This window comes from Anopheles funestus, chromosome 2RL, assembly GCF_943734845.2.
Source record: "Anopheles funestus chromosome 2RL, idAnoFuneDA-416_04, whole genome shotgun sequence".
Lineage (NCBI taxonomy): Eukaryota > Metazoa > Arthropoda > Insecta > Diptera > Culicidae > Anopheles > Anopheles funestus.
Genome location: NC_064598.1, coordinates 80,612,081 through 80,628,979, shown reverse-complemented (window position 1 = coordinate 80,628,979; position 16,899 = coordinate 80,612,081). Strand labels below are relative to the sequence as shown.

The 16,899-nt window shown below is 43.0% G+C and overlaps 3 protein-coding genes across 4 annotated transcripts; all 3 read left to right on the top strand.

Moving 5' to 3' along the window:
• The first annotated feature begins 221 nt into the window (after nucleotides 1–221).
• Nucleotides 222–2,798, top strand: LOC125763737 (E3 ubiquitin-protein ligase MIB2). Of its 2 annotated transcripts, none has more exons than XM_049427171.1 (8): nucleotides 222–376; nucleotides 904–969; nucleotides 1,053–1,390; nucleotides 1,468–1,672; nucleotides 1,829–1,980; nucleotides 2,045–2,156; nucleotides 2,216–2,313; nucleotides 2,375–2,797. In XM_049427171.1, the coding sequence occupies exons 1-8, from the start codon at nucleotides 298–300 to the stop codon at nucleotides 2,549–2,551; spliced, it is 1,227 nt and encodes a 408-aa protein (XP_049283128.1). In that variant the 5' UTR covers nucleotides 222–297; the 3' UTR covers nucleotides 2,552–2,797. The 2 variants fall into 2 exon arrangements, with proteins under 2 accessions (XP_049283128.1, XP_049283130.1); XM_049427173.1 differs by lacking the exon at nucleotides 222–376 and adding an exon at nucleotides 384–514 and having other exon boundaries at nucleotides 2,375–2,798.
• A 102-nt stretch (nucleotides 2,799–2,900) lies between these two features.
• Nucleotides 2,901–3,879, top strand: LOC125763742 (ankyrin repeat family A protein 2). Its single transcript, XM_049427179.1, has 3 exons — nucleotides 2,901–2,965; nucleotides 3,032–3,319; nucleotides 3,395–3,879. Exons 1-3 carry the CDS (start codon nucleotides 2,934–2,936, stop codon nucleotides 3,717–3,719), a joined length of 645 nt encoding a protein of 214 aa, XP_049283136.1. The 5' UTR covers nucleotides 2,901–2,933; the 3' UTR covers nucleotides 3,720–3,879.
• A 107-nt stretch (nucleotides 3,880–3,986) lies between these two features.
• On the top strand, nucleotides 3,987–16,832 carry LOC125763734 (transmembrane protein 214). Its single transcript, XM_049427167.1, has 8 exons — nucleotides 3,987–4,453; nucleotides 4,766–5,591; nucleotides 6,194–6,492; nucleotides 6,580–6,725; nucleotides 14,263–14,574; nucleotides 14,662–14,784; nucleotides 14,860–14,990; nucleotides 15,390–16,832. Exons 1-8 carry the CDS (start codon nucleotides 4,336–4,338, stop codon nucleotides 15,502–15,504), a joined length of 2,070 nt encoding a protein of 689 aa, XP_049283124.1. The 5' UTR covers nucleotides 3,987–4,335; the 3' UTR covers nucleotides 15,505–16,832.
• Nucleotides 16,833–16,899: the final 67 nt, after the last annotated feature.

The window sequence follows — 16,899 nt, the reverse complement described above, 5'->3', positions numbered from 1 at the left end:
ATGTAAAGGACACACACATCGACTGTTACGCAGAGTTACACGGCACGCATGTAACGCTGTACACGCTCACCGTTACCATAGTAACTCGCGCAGTAGTAAACCGTTACGCATTGTCCAGAAAGCACACAGAGAGGCAGAGAAAGAAGAAGAAGAACCAAGATCGCGTTGCGATCATGACGGAAGGAAACCAGGGAGGACACAAAATTCCAGCTCGGGTTAGTAGCGATCGATTGGTTGCGATGAATAGTTTAGTACTTTTATTTGTGCATTCCTACCTTTGCAAATATCGTTGTGGCCATGTGTGAAGAATCTGTTGTACTCGTACTCGTGTTTGGTTTGGAGTTGTGTGTAAGATCACGAAGAAGGCAAAATCGGAGTAAGCATTACTCACGATGATCATGTGTGCCCTTGACGCTATCCGACTAGAACGGGTGTCATCGTACACACATGCATGTCATATTTCTTCTTCCTGCTCCTTCTTTCTGTCTGCCTCTCTATCTGTTTCACTTCCACAGTAAGTTAGCATTCATCGCTGTAATTACAACTGCCAACGTCTTTATCTTGCTGCGTTCATTCCGATGTGACTATTTCTTTAAGACATTTTGCTGTCTAGCTGGGATTGTCTAAAACCGCAACGGTTTATAAAACAAGAATTACACATGACAGTTCTTGCGAATTTGTGTAAGATAAGCCATCTTAATACTTACATTTTTCTTTATAATTTGCATTATAATTAGTACATGTTCACTGTTAGTAGTAGCGCTAGTGCATCAAATCACGATAGCTTAAGCTGTTAAACTGTTTTACTGTACATGTGTGTTAAGTTTTATCGAAAATTGTTTTGTACTTCATAAACAAATTCATATTTAAAATTCCATTTACTATGCCACGCTTTTTTTCCAGAACTAGGAGAGCAACAGGTCGAGATACCTTTATTCCGTACCGAGGAAGGACGATACTTAGCTACATGTAAGTACCATCACGTGATCCACAACCATCAATCATCGATTATCGGCGAGATTAATATCGTACGAAATTTTGTTTCCTCTTAGCTCTGGGCGATCCTCTCATCAAAGGGCTAACGGAGGTAGCGAATAAACGGCCACCAGATCCCATCACCTATCTAGCAAACTATTTGTACAACTTTGCCAATCAGAAAACCAAACCGGGACGCAAGGAATCGGATAACGATTCCAACAATAACTTCATTGAAGGATCCGTAAAACAACCGGCAGAGAAGGAGCTGGAAAGTTCGGTCAAGCAGCCCACCCAACCGGAAACTATCCAAGGTCCAACAGTCCCAACACAACCGGTGGAACCAAACGTTATGGATGACAGTCAACCATCACCTGACGAGTCTGATATTATTCCGGCACCATCCGATGAAAGGGTACAGTTGGTAGACAATGTAGCGCCATTAATCCATTTAAAAACGGATTTTTTCTGGTGGCATTTTGTCTTTTGTAGGATGAGCATGGTCAGAGCATGCTGCATTTTGCGTGTGCCCGATCACATGGAAGGAATGCGCTTGTTCAATTGATTGAAGAATCCGGCACAAACGTAACTTATCGCGATGAGCTGTATCGTACGGCTAGGGATGTTGCACTGCAGGCGACGCAACCAGATAATGCCAAAGAAATTGATCGCTATATTATCGGACTGGTGGCAAAAGGTATGAACAGAGGGCAATGCTTTCTGAAGTTAGCGACGTTGGGAAGTATATAATTTTTTACTTCGTGTCCGAAACTTCTAAAAAACTTGACTGAAAACATCCATAATTGTTGGTAAAATTGTACTATTTTCTCATGCATGCATGCTGCTTCTGAAGGTGATCTGGAAGCGCTGAATAGTATGCTGCTGGAAGGATATGATCACATTCTGGATATTGTAGCTCCGGACGGGACCACCATTGAACAAGTGGCTAGTGCTCGTGGGCATCAGGATATTGTTCGATTTTTAGAGGGGATACGTACATTCGAGGTATGCCGCATATATAAAGCAAAATGTCTAAACAAAACCTTAGTAACATGTAAATTAATTTTAGGAAAACCGCGAAAACTTGCTCGGTGCCATTAGACAGAAAAAGTTTGAAGCCGTTGTTAATCTCTCGAAGTTACCGGACGGCGCCAAGCTTGTACGAGCAAAGAATTATTATGGTAATTCACCCGTTTAAATCATTTGAACTGTTAATAATCATTTCCATGCTTTTGAAAAGGTCGATCCTCCTTGCACATAGCCATACTGATGGAAAACGAAGACATGGTCGACTATTTGGCCTCCAATTTTAAGGCGACACTGAAGATTGGAGACAATGTAAGTGATGCGTTCTTTAGAATTGGGTCAATGTTATGTAACATTCATTCTTCATTGCCAGCTGGAACGTACACCATTGCACTATGCTATGGGGGTAAGCAACGTGGAAGCACTGAGCCGAATTTTGATAAAGAATGGCGCCAAACGTGTACTGAAGGATTTGAAAGGTCGCCAGCCAAGTTACTATTTCATGAACAAGGCAGACATTTTGCGTTTACAAGAGGAGGAAAAGGAATGAGTTTGATGCCTGTAAATGGCGATTGATCATTCACGTTTGTTGGTTTTAGGAGATCATAACTGTTACTAGAAAAATTTGTACACATTCGTTCCGGGATAATGGTTTATGAATGTTTTGTGGTAGTACAATTCTCTTCTACAAGTCAACTATTTGTATTCAATGAAATAAAATACTTTCCGGCAATTTTTGGTTTGTTTGAACGGTTTAATTATATGTAATGTTTTTAGCGAAAAATATGAATTTAAATTTTCGAAATTACACACAAACCATCCTTCTATATTGATCTTGTTTTAGTTGACACTTGCTGTCAGTTGAATGTTTTGATTTTATTTAAATGTAAATAAATGCCAGCAGAAAAACATACACCAAAAAACTAGCCACCATGAGCTCGTCTCCAAATTCCGACGAGGACAGGTAAATACGAAACGGTTGGCGCATTATTTCTTCAGTTTCACTATCGTTCATTATTTTTCGCCACAGGAAAATTGATTTTAATCCCCTGCTGCTTGCAAGTGGTAAAAGAAAGAGTGCCTTTCTACCCTACAAACCATCGAACACGGTGCTAACAAATCTGCAGCGCGGAAACACAGAGGCAAACATTCCCAGTGAAATATGTCTTAATTTTCACGAAAAAACTGGCCAAGGAGAAATAACCGAGGAGCAGGTGCGTGCCGAACAGGCAGTCGATGCTGTAGATTCCGACCAGTTTACACCACTTCACTGGGCGTGCTATTACGGACAGCTAGCTGCGGCCAGTATACTTATTAAGTGCGTGCTATATTTCCCATTACAAGAGCTTCAGTGTACGATATTTTAACTTGTACTACGCTTCCACACTTTCAGATGCGGGGCAGATGTGAACAAGCAAGCAACGGATATGATCACCCCCATACTTTTAGCGGGAGCAGGTGGACACAACGAGATCGTGCGATTGCTGATGGATAACGGAGCGGTGGTTAATCACATGGATATCGTGGGCAATACGGCTCTCATGTATGCGGCAGCCGGAAATCATCCTCACACCTGCAACGAGCTGCTAAACGCTGGGGCAAGTTTTACCGATACGAACGAGGATGGAGAATCTGCCTACTCGCTGGCAGTGAAAAACAATGCAAACTTAGCACAAGCTGTGCTGGAAAATCACATCACCGCACTGCTAATGACGTGAGCGCGGCTAAATAATTGTACAAGAGTTGGCGGGAATAGTTTTGTGATAATCGAAAGTAGGTACCATTGAACAAATTTATCCGGATTTGTAGTATATTAAAATATTTGTTTTACAAAAAAACGAGCTTCGCTGAAAGTGAATAAAAATATTCGTTGATCAATTGATAAAATAAACAAAAGTTCCATGTATGTATGCTTACTTCATCAGCCGACACTGTAGACACGTATCGCAGCACAACAAACGGCTGTCAAAACGTGATGTTTTCTATCGGCCAGCTTTGAACGTGAAATTCGTGTTTCGTTTTCGTTTTACCCGCTGTTTCGCTTACAATCGCAAGCACACTTTACTCCGGGTTTCGGTGCAATCTCCATTCCTTCTCTGTGATAAGCTGTAAGCTGTTGATGATTATCTGCACTATCGTTTGTTTGTTTGTTCATTGATCATAAGCCCCCGGGCAGAATCGTTGTGTCCATTCCCGTAGTACTATCGCGTTGCACTCCTGCCGTTCGCCGTATGCTTGTGCAATAGGCCATTCAATCGGCGCGCGAGTTATAATTTAATTAGCTTTGTTTTATTTGGTCAAAACAATAAAACACAAACGCATCACCCCATCGTCATGTCTTCCGATTGGGAGGTTGTTGGCAAACAGAAGAAAGCCCGTAAACAGACGGGCGGCGACAAAAAAACGCAATCCCAGAATGCATCCGAGAGTGCTCCAAAAATAGAAGATACGGGTAAGTTTGGAACGGTTGCATGCGTGCAGTAGAAGCGCGATGAATAGAATTAGCAACAGAAACGACAAAGAAACGCATCAACAATCGTGCCGCTCTTCATGCCGGCGGAATGATGCTTGAAGCATAGTAACCCATTCCAAGCGCATTGATCGTGCATTTAGACAATCGAACTCGGTCCCCAGTTCGGACGCTTGGAAGATGCGGTTCAGTTGCTAGTTTGCTTCCGTGCGCAAACATACACCGGTGGCGATCGTGATCAATTACCCGGCTATAATCTGCACCGTAACGAATCCGGGGGATTTTTATTTTTAGCTGACATGGATGAAATTTGTTCCCTGTACACCGATGTGAAGGACGATCTGCTTGCGAAATTTAACGGCCTGAAGGATGCGAACGGGAAGGCCGACCCGAAAAAGACTGCGATCGTTAACGGCAAGCGGACGGCAACACCTGTACGTGAACAGCAGCAGAGCGGTAACAAAAGCAATCAAAAGGAAGCCGAACCCGCCAAACAAACGGCTCCGTCTAAGCCAACTTACAAGAATTTAGATGCAGCCTTACGTGCGATCAGTGCCCCCGATCTGCACTCCCAGCTTACGGCCGTGAACGTGAGCTTCAAGGACAATCATTTGATGCTGCTGAAGGCACTGACTGGAATACTGAACGATAAGCTGCGTGTGGACGAAACGGATCCCCTGTACAGCAACAAACCTGTTAGCTATCCGTACAAATCGATGCCCAAACCGTTGCGCGATCTTATTGACGATTGTATCACTAAAGCAAACGAGGAAAATGGGAAATATTTCTATGATCTAACGCTGTCCAATTTGGCCAGTGATATGAACAAGGGTTTACCCCATCTCGGACACAAGATAGTGCTGCAAGCCATAGCAATGCACTATCCTTCGGCCTGTGTTAACAATCTGGCGCGCAATGCAATCCTACGAAATTCATACCAGAATCGTACTAACATTGGCCTTAGCTTGCTCTGGGCTTTAGGCCAGGGCGGCTATAATGATCTGGACGTGGGCTTGAAGGTGTGGCAAGACATCATGGTGCCGGTGATGGAGCTGAAAAACTACAACCGGTTCACGTGTGATTATGTACAGCGTATCCTAAAGCTGCATCGTTCACATAGGTGAGTATTCGTATTAGTTTACATTAAGAATTGATCTGAAATGCATCCCATGTGTATACAATTTGGAACATTTCCACCTGTCGATTACTTGGTGAAGTCCCAGAAAACCGAACAAGACCGTCAAGGGCCCCAAACTGAACAAGACAATTTTTGTTTTGATCATCGTGAGAGGCTTTTGTTGTTTTTGTCGATTATGATCACGTTAGATTAAAAGAAAATATATATAGTCCGTGCCACTCCTTAGCTCACCGTAAGCCTTAGAACATTAATCTTTCAACAGAGAAGAGATTAATGGGATTCGTTCCGTTCTTTGTCTGTAAACCGATGTTGCAATCCCATCACAGACCCTTTCGAACCGGCAACCTGTTGTTACCGAAATGTGACGAAATGTGGATCACATTTCAGCTTGCTCTGCAGCTGCCGAATTTGGTATTTTTATTGAATGCCAATACGGGTGCGCACCCGTATGGTAACCGAGAGAATCCATAAACTTCAGCTCAAAAGCACCAAAGAACGCGATCCTTCCATGCTATCATTAATCGTGCAAGTAACCTATTCGTCGCATCGTTTCTATTGTGTTGACTTTTGGCGCTTATTTATAGACTCAACCTAAGCGGTAGCGAGTTCCTCACCATTCTGAGCTCATTGACGACGCAACCGAAAGCGTACCGGGAGCTGGATGAATCGGCTCAACTGCTGGTGGAGCGGTATGTGTTCAGCGCACCGAAAGCATCGGCCACCTTTGCAATGCTGTTCAAGAACATCTCCTTCATCACGCGTCCGGAAATGATTTACTACGGTCTGGCGCTGTGCCTTTTGGAAGATCCCGAAAGTGCTTCCGTGTGGTTGAGTCTGTATCGAAACAATGTGGACACTTCGTTCGCAATACTGAACTACCTAAGTGAGTAAGAAGCGATTTCGTAGAGAAACTTTTTTTTTTTAAATTTCAGCTTTAATGTGTTTTTCGTACCCTTTCTTTATTGCACAGATGCTGCGAATCAAAAATATTGTAGTAAACTGTTAGGAGAGGATCACTTTATAAGGTTTTTATCGGAAGTGGATAAGCTGAATGAAGAATTATTACTGTCAAAGAAGAAAACGGAAGGACTGAAATCCGTTACGAGTATACTGAAGGTAAGTACTGAGATCTTCTCACGTATTGAATCAAATGCAATTTATAGTATAGTACTCAGTGGCGGATCAAGCTTGTTGGAGGCCCTAGGCGGAATGGGAATTAGGGCCCAAAAAGTATGGTAGCACTGTCGATTAACGGAATTTTGGAAAAAAAACTGACCATCGAGTTAACTGTTTTCAAAAGTGCTGACCGGGGGGGTGAACCATTTTTGGAGGCCCCTATTGCACCTGCTCAGGGGCACTACAACTACGCAAGCGATGACGGAGGGGGGGGGCTGCTCTGTAAAATACCGTTAGCCAAAACAGACTCGCATACCTCTGCATATGGTTTTCAAGGAAGAACAACCCATTGATAGTGCTGGTGCCTCGGCTATCCATATCATTCCTTGGAAAATCTTCGTTTTATGTTTAAAGGGGCCCCTAGCTCTGTACGATTCAGAGAGAGGGTCAACAAATTCACAACCTCGTCACCGTCGAACCTGGGTGACAGAGAAAAAAATCGCATTGTCGTATGAAGCCCCGGTTATCCATACGATTCCTTGAAAAACGTTCATTCATGGTTTTAAAGGTGCCTCTAGTGTTCGAGTTCGATCAGGTACTGGAACAGGGTGGGGGGGGGGGGGGGGGGGGGCTAGATGGGGTGCTTCTGCTCGGACTCTGTTACGTATGAAATGTTCTGTCGTCTTTCGGGGCCCTAGGCGGCCGCCTACTCCGCCCACCGTTAGATCCGCTACTATTAGTACTGGGACGGTTAAATCGCAATAGCAACATGCTTGACCGCGGCTTAAATGCTCACTGGGTAGAGCACTCAGCCAGGACTAACTGTTTAGCTATAAGTCTCAGATCAGCTATGGTTCTATATAATCACAATTTATTAGGTATGGCAGGCCAACGTCGTTGCCATCGGAATTGTACTGTGCAGTTTATATTTCAATATTTCTAAATAGATTGTAAACGTGAGGTTTCTATAATATTTCGTCCTTTTTGTAAAATTAAAACCAGGCCATTATGAAAAAGGACCATTTAAAAAAGGTCCTTTCAAAAGCGATCCTTTTGCTCCAATCGAACTTTATACCGCCCGAAACCAAGGTACAGTTCGATCCAACTCTAACCATCCTGTATAAACCGATACGTTGACGTATATCGCTGCCAACGCGAAAGCCGTTTTGACAACACGACGGTTTACCCTGCCCCCTCCCCATACGTCGCACTCGACAAACCCAACGATTCGGTCGTTAACAGCTTTTTTTCTCACGCACAGTTGATTTTCTGCTTGTGCATCGTGAAGCCACGCATTTTGTCGTTGCCGATTTTTTCCTTCACACCTTTCCACGACGGAAAATTGCTAGGTTTAGCTTGTTTAGTGTGCCCACCACGGTTGCTACGGTTGGTTTTCTTCCGCTCGTTAAATGTGTGTCCGGCGAGAAAGAGTGGAAATTGTGTGCAGAACTTTTCATTTTGTGGGTTAAACAATCGCTACCGCCGCGTAATAGCACGCGCGAAGAACAGGGAGGAAGCGCGAAAGGTGCGACGCGATGATGTGCGCTCCTAAATGTGTGTACACTGCCTCGTGTGGTGTTCCTGCGTTGTAACACCGCGGGTCGATTGACCATTTTCATTGATCGTGTTAATGTTCCGCCGTGTTGTGTTTGCACGCTGCGATTCAATTTTCCCAGCCGCAGCGTTTTGCGTGTGTACGTGTGCATGTGTCGGTGTGCGTGTATTACCACCACCCCTGGGGAGGATGCAGAGGGAACGGAACTGCAACGCTTTCCGGAGGACGCCAGCATACTGTCACGGAAGAAATGCCACGAAGAAATTCACTTTCCAATGGCACACGTTGCCAACGATGCTAAATGCGGATGTGTGTGTGTGTGCGCCCGTGTGGTGTGATGATCCGGTCAAGTGTCCGGGAGTCAAACAGCAAGCAGGGATTTGCATTGTGTGATCTTCTCCAAAGTAGTGGCGGCATGTTTTCCATCCTTTCTATCACGCGTTTTGCATGACACGGGTTGGGAAAAATCGATACATCTCTAAACCCGAATACACCGCCTGCTCAGAAGCAACCAAAAAGAAAAATTTGACTTCCACATCAACCTTTTTCGATATCAATCGTTTTCAGATTGGGACTTATCTTTTTTTGCCCCTTTGCTTTTTCTATTACACCCCCCAAAATAGAAAGATGATATCAGGTGGGTGTGATGAACCACATTTCTCAAGAGGAGTCCCTTTTAATTAACTCTTGTTTTTTTTCTTGTTCGTTCTTTATCAATTTGCACCAGACGCCGCTGGGAATTTTGCAAAAAGCGACAAATTTCCACATCACCATTTTTAATACGACAGAAACACACTTTCCACGGGCAACATTAACATGACAAAAATAATCGCAAGTGTGTGTGCGTGTGTGTGTGTTTGTGTGTACTGCACTTGCATGCTGCATATAAAGCCGGCTAATATTGTAGGTCACACGGCACGATCAGTTTTCTTAGAGATCGAATGGTTTGCGTGCATATTGCAACTTCCTTAACCGCCCCCTCCCCCCCGGGTGCAGCTGCAGCACCCGTACGCTGGTGCATTGGTGAGAACTACCAATCCAACCGTCAGTGTTTCACCGACCATGTATGGGGCAGATTTCATATCTCTTTTGAGTGCCCACTTTCTTCACCACAAAGAAGGTGGAGAATCTTTTACATCCCCTTTTACATTCAACAACTTTACCTGATGTACAACACGTCTGCTAGTACCTCAATCGTAGAAGAAATCCGGTACCAAAACGAGCAACATTATTTGGTGTAGTAAGCAAAACTTCTTCAATGTAAAGCTCAACGATGAGTGAACAAAATAATCTTCCCAATGGGCTTAATGGTTTGAGTTGTGATGCAGTTATCACTTTCTTTTATCTTGTGCGGAGTGATGCATAATTACATTTTAAACAGTGTACCCTTGGAAGATGACTGACCTTCTCGGTTCACTGGAATGGGAAGGTGATCATTCTGGATTGTAGTAACGTCTTTAGAATAAAATGATAATGATTGTAAACGTAAAATAAAAATCACACTCACACACATACATATGTATATGATCATACAAAAACACGCGCACCCGCCTACTGAAGTCGCGCAGCATCACAGTAAAATAGAGATCGCACAACCCCCCCTTTAACGTAAAATACGTCTGGGGCATGATCGCACCGGCTCATACATACCCGCAGAGCAGGATTTCTCTTGCATGTCTTCACATACATCTTCTTTCTTGCTTCTCGCACTTATTCACCGTTTATCGCTTCTTTCAGCTTCCAGTCCAGGCTAGATTGTTTAACCGGTAGAAAATAACCTAACCAAACGAAACCTGTCGCCAGATCTTCCACCAAAAAAAGCCTCCATTAATGGCCCGTGAGATTCCAGGGTGCTTCGAGAACCACATTAGGGAACAGAGCCACGTTTCGTGTGTGTGTGTATGTGTTGTATCTAAGCGAAAGAGAGAAGGTACCGTTAAATAACCGGCGGCCGACGACGTGCGGTGCGTGTGCTGCTGGTTGTAAACGTGGTCGCGACCATAGTCGCGATTTCTTACCCATTTGCTTTCTTTTCGTTTCGTCTCCTTCTTACGTCAAGCACCACACGTCGCTGGATAAAGGAAAGAGGCACGAAACCGAGTCCATACACCGGCCGTACTCCGTAGGGCAGTGGGGTATAGCTCATTTACTACCGGTGTAGCATCGATAATGGCTAATGCCATTACGTAGCCGGTTGAACGTGACGATATTTGGCATGCAGAAATTATTCACCTCAAAAGCCTGCCACTGCCACTGGTGTGATGTGCGCAGCTGATTAGAAAGTGCATTGGACATAATTGCTTTAGGCGTATTGTTCGTGTGTTGGAACCTTCGTCCAGTGGACGACGCATTGGTGTGTGTAGTTGGATCCCGACCGTCTTTTGCACCTCTGACATCATAGACCGGTGAAATAGCAAAGTTGATTCAACACGGTTTCAGTTAAAATTTCGACTGGACCAACCTGTCGATACAACAGGCTTAATTAACCGACTGTGGTTGATGCTTCTTAAGCCATTAAAACATTATCTTGCCAGAAGTCTTGTTGAGGCTAAGCCGAGTGATCCTCTACACGCTTTTGTTTAACTTTTTCCTGGACTGCTGGTCCTATGTTTGAGCTGGAATTATCCATAGATCGGACATGTACATGAAGGAAGAGAGAACTAGTACTGAATCTCATACGGCTACATGGTAAAACTAAGTCTGATAAACCATGACGCCAAGAAGATGATATTGACGATCTTGAAATTAAGGTATAAAAGGAATAGCGTAAATACAACAATCTGTTGAAGATTATAATATACATTTTGAGGATCGTTCTACGAATGTGGTGATGTAATGACAACGTTGTACATGAATGGAACCTTCAGAAGTAGGGATGAATCTTGAAGATGTAGTGGTTTAAAGACAATAACCTTTGTTCTCTGTGCTTGCACGTCGTAAAGATGATCGATTCCAAACGCCCAATCATGCGTCTACACTTGCGTTCAATGTTTACTCCTGTGCGCAGCGTTGACACGTTCGCAGCATTAACGTAAACAAAGTTTATTTATTGCTGGTTGGTGTTTAACCTTTGATATCGCGATTATTGCCGCGGTGTGCACGGCTAATAAATCGGTGGTCAAATCTGATCGAGATAATTCTTTGTCCACGTCGCACCAACTGCAACAAAGCACAAACCCCCCTCGCCACACGCATTCACCTGTCAACCGACGTCTTCCTTTTACCAAGCCGTTCGTAACAGCTGTTTTCCAGGTTCGCCGAATTGTGTGATGTGGCTTTTTCTGAATGGTCGAATTGCATCGGTGGTACTAAAGCATTGAAACCCACACCCGGATTGAACGTCGTGTCGGTCGATGTTCTTCGGTACGGTGTGATAAGACACATTTTTTTTTAGACGATTGATTCTCGTACGGTGCAAGCGTGGAGAGGCATGCTTTTGGTGGAGCTGATAAGAAACAACACGGGGATGCAATATGAATTGAACAAAAAAAGGCCAAAGCCTTAGCGCAGCCGCGTGGCGATATTGCATGCCAGAAAGGACTGGAAACAACCTCCAAAGCGATCGTGAAAGCTATGTTAAGCAAATAAAAAGACCCTTACGAAGGGTTTTCATTTGTATGTGCATTTCAATTGTTAGCATATTAGTGTGTTAACATTAACCAGGGATTGTATGTGTCCAAAATCAATAAAGGCTGAAGGCATTATTTACAACACCGTTCTCTTTATTTACAATGACACAGTTATTTTCAATTTTTATTTAAAAAAAAATTTGGCACACAAAAATGACCAGTAAGAACAAGAGCCTAACAAAGTAAATGATGATTCGATCAATTTATCGGTGTCGTACAACCCGATTCGGTGTGACAAAAACAGGGTGGAAAAAGAAGAATGTCTGAGCATTTCAACCAGCGTAACGGTCAGGTTTGCTGCAATTGTGCATTCCCCAAAATTGGTCCGAACAAGTGTCGGTAAAAGCCATTTTTTTGGGCTGCTCGTCACTGAGTGGGACGGGAATTCTAGAGCAAGGATGATGATCTTTTAGAAAGGATCGTTTTTGTTTTAAGCGTGATACGAAAAATCAGGAATTAATTGTAGCGTTTTTTAAGTAAGACGCATTAAATATACGGCATGAGTGTGAGACACATACCGTAAAACCTTTTTTTTACTTCATTACAATTCGCGCGTACCGGTTCCATGTGAATATTTGCTACCGACTGTTTCTCGTGTGGCTTTAGGCGTAATTTACGCCCTTGGCGCACTTACGTAATGAAGCTGTTCACGTACTGCACAGAAAACGTCTCCACCTTCACACCTCCCAACGATTGTTCGAATGATCGAACGCATACGGATTTTATGCGTATGATGATCAGCTCATCATTCATAGTGCATAGTGCGCATGATCAAGATCGATTAATCGATGATGGGGCTTTATTTCTGATAGTTAACATACTACCGAACGATCGTGGCAAGACACATTTTTATAAATAAACCTGCTTTGTACCCGACCGGTATCGATTTCAATGAATTTGTAACTGATCGAGAGGAAATAATGATACGATCATACGACGAGACAATATAAGACAAATACCTTAAACATGGGATACACTGATAATTTACTGTTTCAAGACCAATTATTAAATTATTGATACATTTAAATTATATTTTAAATAGCACGAATTTTGACCCTTATAAATTTTATTTCAATTTTTTAATTCAATTGAGATGTAAATCTCAAAATATTTGCGTTTGAATACGGGGCACAGAAGCTTTATATTTTTCCCTTGGGAAGGAAAAATATGTTAAACAGGGTTTCAAGATGTCCTATTATGACTTTATGGCACTGTAGCTAAACTGTTAGCTGTTGTTCCTTGCTGTGCTGGGATCGTTACCGCTCCCGTCGAGCCTAGTTTGCAAATGATTAGCCAAACGATTAGCACGAGCAGCAATATGGATGGAAAGCAGTTCCTTCTCCCCTTATCGTGCTGCTCCACACAGTGTGAAATGGTCCATTCAATAATGCTCTCACCCGTGGCACATCGATAGTGTGAAATAGAGGCTATAATGTATCCTTCCGAACTGTGCACGTAATGGATGAACTTGTCCTTTCGATCGAGCATGACGTTAAAACGCACAAACACACACACACACACACAACACACTTCCGTCTTCCGGTGTAACACGTTCGATGATGCGGAGCATAATGTGGCTGTTTATAGCTGCATATACAAATGCAGTCCTCGTTCTATTTAGATATTAATCGGCTTATACGATCATCGCACATAACCCAGTGCGGTTACTAGTTATTGTTTTTGAACAGCCACAGTTTGGTTTGTTTAACTCGATCAGACGTACACGAGTTTGATGAATTCTTACCAGCTAACAACAGTTCTTAACACATGCTCACCGTGAATCGATTGCTTTCGTTAAGAAAACAATTCAGATTCGTTTACAGTTTCGTAGCCAAATAAACGTCCTCTACAGCTGTTCTATGTGTTGTTTCCTCCCACGAATATAGTTGCATTCCCTTCTTGGTCGTGAATTGTGCATTCCATTTACCTCGTTCGTGTGTAAAGTGCCGTACGGAAAACGATCGTGTGTTCGTATTCTACTACCCTCCTAAAGTGTAAACACAGTGTGTAAAAGAATCAACTCTACCATTTCCCGTATATACAACACATCAATTTTGTCCACTTGATACATCCCATCGAGTTATTTTACATATAAAGAAGCGCCAAAAAACAAGCGAAAAAAGCCTATCTGCAATAAAAATGGCCTCGAAGTCAGCCGCCGACAAGAAAACCCAAAAACAGAAGCCGCAAAATGTAAACCAAAACCAAACCCAGAAGAAGGTAACTGTCGTGGATAGTTTTGAATGGGGAAATGGGTAAATTAATTGGCTGCAGAAAACGATTCCCATCATATGAATTATTTGCTGCTGAATAGTAATTCTTTTCTTTTCTAACATCCCCTCACACCCTGCAGGAAGTTCAGGGCAAATCGAAGAAGAAGCAATCGTCTAAAGCGAGCAGTAAATCTTCTTCCTCGGTGACGTCCGTCCTCTGCAGCTTCCTGCTGGCCACATTCCTGCTGTTCGGTGTTACAGGCGCCCTCATAGGCTTTGACACGTACCGGGCCGGCGGCAAGTTCGAGGCTTCGTTCACCGGTCAAACGCTAAAGCAGGCCGGACTGCTGCCGGCAGTACAGGATGCATGGACCTGCACGATGAAGTACAGTGCCCGGGGCTACAAGTGGGCCGAAGCGAATGTACCGGTGTACTATCAGGCTACCAGCAAGGTAAGAGCCGCATCCGTTTATCCAAAACGACGGAAAGCCGGAATGTGAATGTAATACCTCTCCTTTCTCTCTCTCACACACACGCAGGCCCTTGGACCATACGTAGAATTTTCGATAGACTTTGGTAAAGTTCTCTGGAATGGCACGAAGAAGGGTTTCGCAAATGCTAAGTTGCTGGTCGAACAGAAGCTACCAGTGGTGGCCGAATTTGTAAGTATTGTGTCGATCGGTTATAAAAAAATCGCTTGTTCGATGATGTGTTATTCTACCATTTGTTTGCTTCAGGTTGAACAGTACGCACCGGGACTGCCGAAGAAGATTGGCGATGCATCATGCGCGTTCTGTGACACCGTGTGTACCTTCGCGTCCAATGCGTACAAGCACACGTACGAGTTCTTCAAAACACAGGTGTTTGTGTAAGTGTGTCGCTAAGGGTGGGAATGATTGGTGGCAGTACACTTTTCATTTGCTTTGTTGTTTAATGCATTGTTATTTTGATTTAATCTAACATTTGGATGTTTTTTTTTTCTTCAAAAATTATACATTTTTAAGAGTTATTTGCTTTTGCTTGGAACTTATCCAAATATCAATCTCATTCATTTCCTCATAAATGTTTTCAAGCTATGATCAATCGGCCGGTATTTGATCGGCTGGTTTCGGTGGTTTGAATGATCACACTACACACAAATGGAGACGAATCCTTCATTTTTAAAAGTTTCATTAAAACTTTAAAATTTCGAAATCATTTTAACCCAAATGAATTGTCAATATTTATTCTAACCATTTCTTTTTCTTCGCTATCCACTACTCCACAGTGGGAAACTTTCCATGGAAAGCTTGGGAAAAGCCTTCAACAGTACCCAACAGGCTGCTGCTCTGTACTATAGTTGGTTCAACGATCAGGTTGATTTCTATGCCAAACTAAAGTAGAACGACCCAACGTCAACGTCGGCAGCAGCAGCAACCCACAACAGCAAGAACAACAACAACAACAAAAATATCTCTAAATAAAACTGCTTCGACCGTTGGCGGAACCAGCCAGCAGCCGGAGCAGTGTACCGTCGGACGCTGTGTGTTTCCATCGACGTTAATATAGTTGATCGACGATCTGCGATCGTTTGTTCAATTGTACCATTTACCATCATTAGAAGAGAGCGATCGGCATAAAAAGAAAGGAAGGAAATTTTTGGGGGATGAAAAGAATAACGACGAACGCGACGCGAATCATTAGGAAAAATGGCAAAAGTGTGTAATTGTTTCTAGCAATAAGTGGAAAGTGGAATAAAAAGAATGTGTGTGTGAGAGAGAGAGAGAGAGTACTCATAAAGTCATACGTACATAAAAGGATGGAGAATTCATCATCTTTCGTTGCAAACTCAAATGGCTTAACACGGTGCACTTTGTAACGCATTAAGAAAGGTGCAGCACAACACATTACCGCCAGGACAGGGAAGATTCTTTTCAACTCGTTTGGAAGATAATACGCTAGACTGTTTTTTTTTTGTTCCGTGCGTGTGTTTTGTGTGTGTGCGTGTGTGTGTTAAACTCGTTAATGAGAGTGTCTCATTGAATCAACATCGTCTCCCCATTTTCCTCGTTGCATACTATTGTGCGTTTTGTTTAGTGTTAAATACTACTGACCATGAATGGAAAACGGGAAACAGGCACACGCAGTGAATGGAATTAAATTTGATTGTACATGAGGTATATGAGCAAACGACATTAAAAGCAAAAGTTTGTCAAAGGTTGATAAAAAAGGGAGAATAAATAAGCCATAAAGAAAACAATACCCTCATCTTGTGTGGCTAAAGAGAACAAGTAGTCAACAGTAAAGAAAAATAGAAAGCTTTAGGCGCATAACCAACCGGGGCCTGCTATTTCAAGATGGAGTTTGGGGGACTCCACCAACAAACTGCCCCTTCCATCCGTCGTCTCCTGAGGTGCGGTCGCTTTCTCCGATGGACAAACTTTTTTATAATTATTCTTTTTCTCTAATTTAAGAAACCGGAACTACACATTGTAACACACATGAAAGTCAATAATAGGGCGCAGTATGTTAAATGAAAGGTTAATTCATACGATAGTTCCCGCCACTCTTCCCTGCACAGTGTTAAGCCGAGTAAGCTCCCGATCCTTTATCTATTCCCTCAGCCAATCAGGAAAAAAAAACAATTGACGCAATGATGTTGTATTAAAATTAATACCATGAAACCAGCTCGGGAAAGAACAGGAAGAGAACATTAAAAAGGAACTGAAAATCTGTGTTGTTTCTGATGGATAGAAAGCTTTCCATCAATTCCTTTAGGTTCATGATGACGCAAGATA

Coding starts and splice junctions, on each gene's coding strand:
- LOC125763737 (XM_049427171.1), top strand. CDS start 298: ATGTGTGAAGAATCTGTTGTACTCGTACTCGTGTTTGGTTTGGAGTTG. Junction 970..1,052: donor AGGACGATACTTAGCTACAT/GTAAGTACCATC, acceptor GTTTCCTCTTAG/CTCTGGGCGATCCTCTCATC. Junction 2,314..2,374: donor CACTGAAGATTGGAGACAAT/GTAAGTGATGCG, acceptor CTTCATTGCCAG/CTGGAACGTACACCATTGCA.
- LOC125763734 (XM_049427167.1), top strand. CDS start 4,336: ATGTCTTCCGATTGGGAGGTTGTTGGCAAACAGAAGAAAGCCCGTAAA. Junction 4,454..4,765: donor TCCAAAAATAGAAGATACGG/GTAAGTTTGGAA, acceptor TTTTATTTTTAG/CTGACATGGATGAAATTTGT. Junction 14,991..15,389: donor TTCAAAACACAGGTGTTTGT/GTAAGTGTGTCG, acceptor ACTACTCCACAG/TGGGAAACTTTCCATGGAAA.
- LOC125763742 (XM_049427179.1), top strand. CDS start 2,934: ATGAGCTCGTCTCCAAATTCCGACGAGGACAG. Junction 2,966..3,031: donor CCAAATTCCGACGAGGACAG/GTAAATACGAAA, acceptor TTTTCGCCACAG/GAAAATTGATTTTAATCCCC. Junction 3,320..3,394: donor GCGGCCAGTATACTTATTAA/GTGCGTGCTATA, acceptor CCACACTTTCAG/ATGCGGGGCAGATGTGAACA.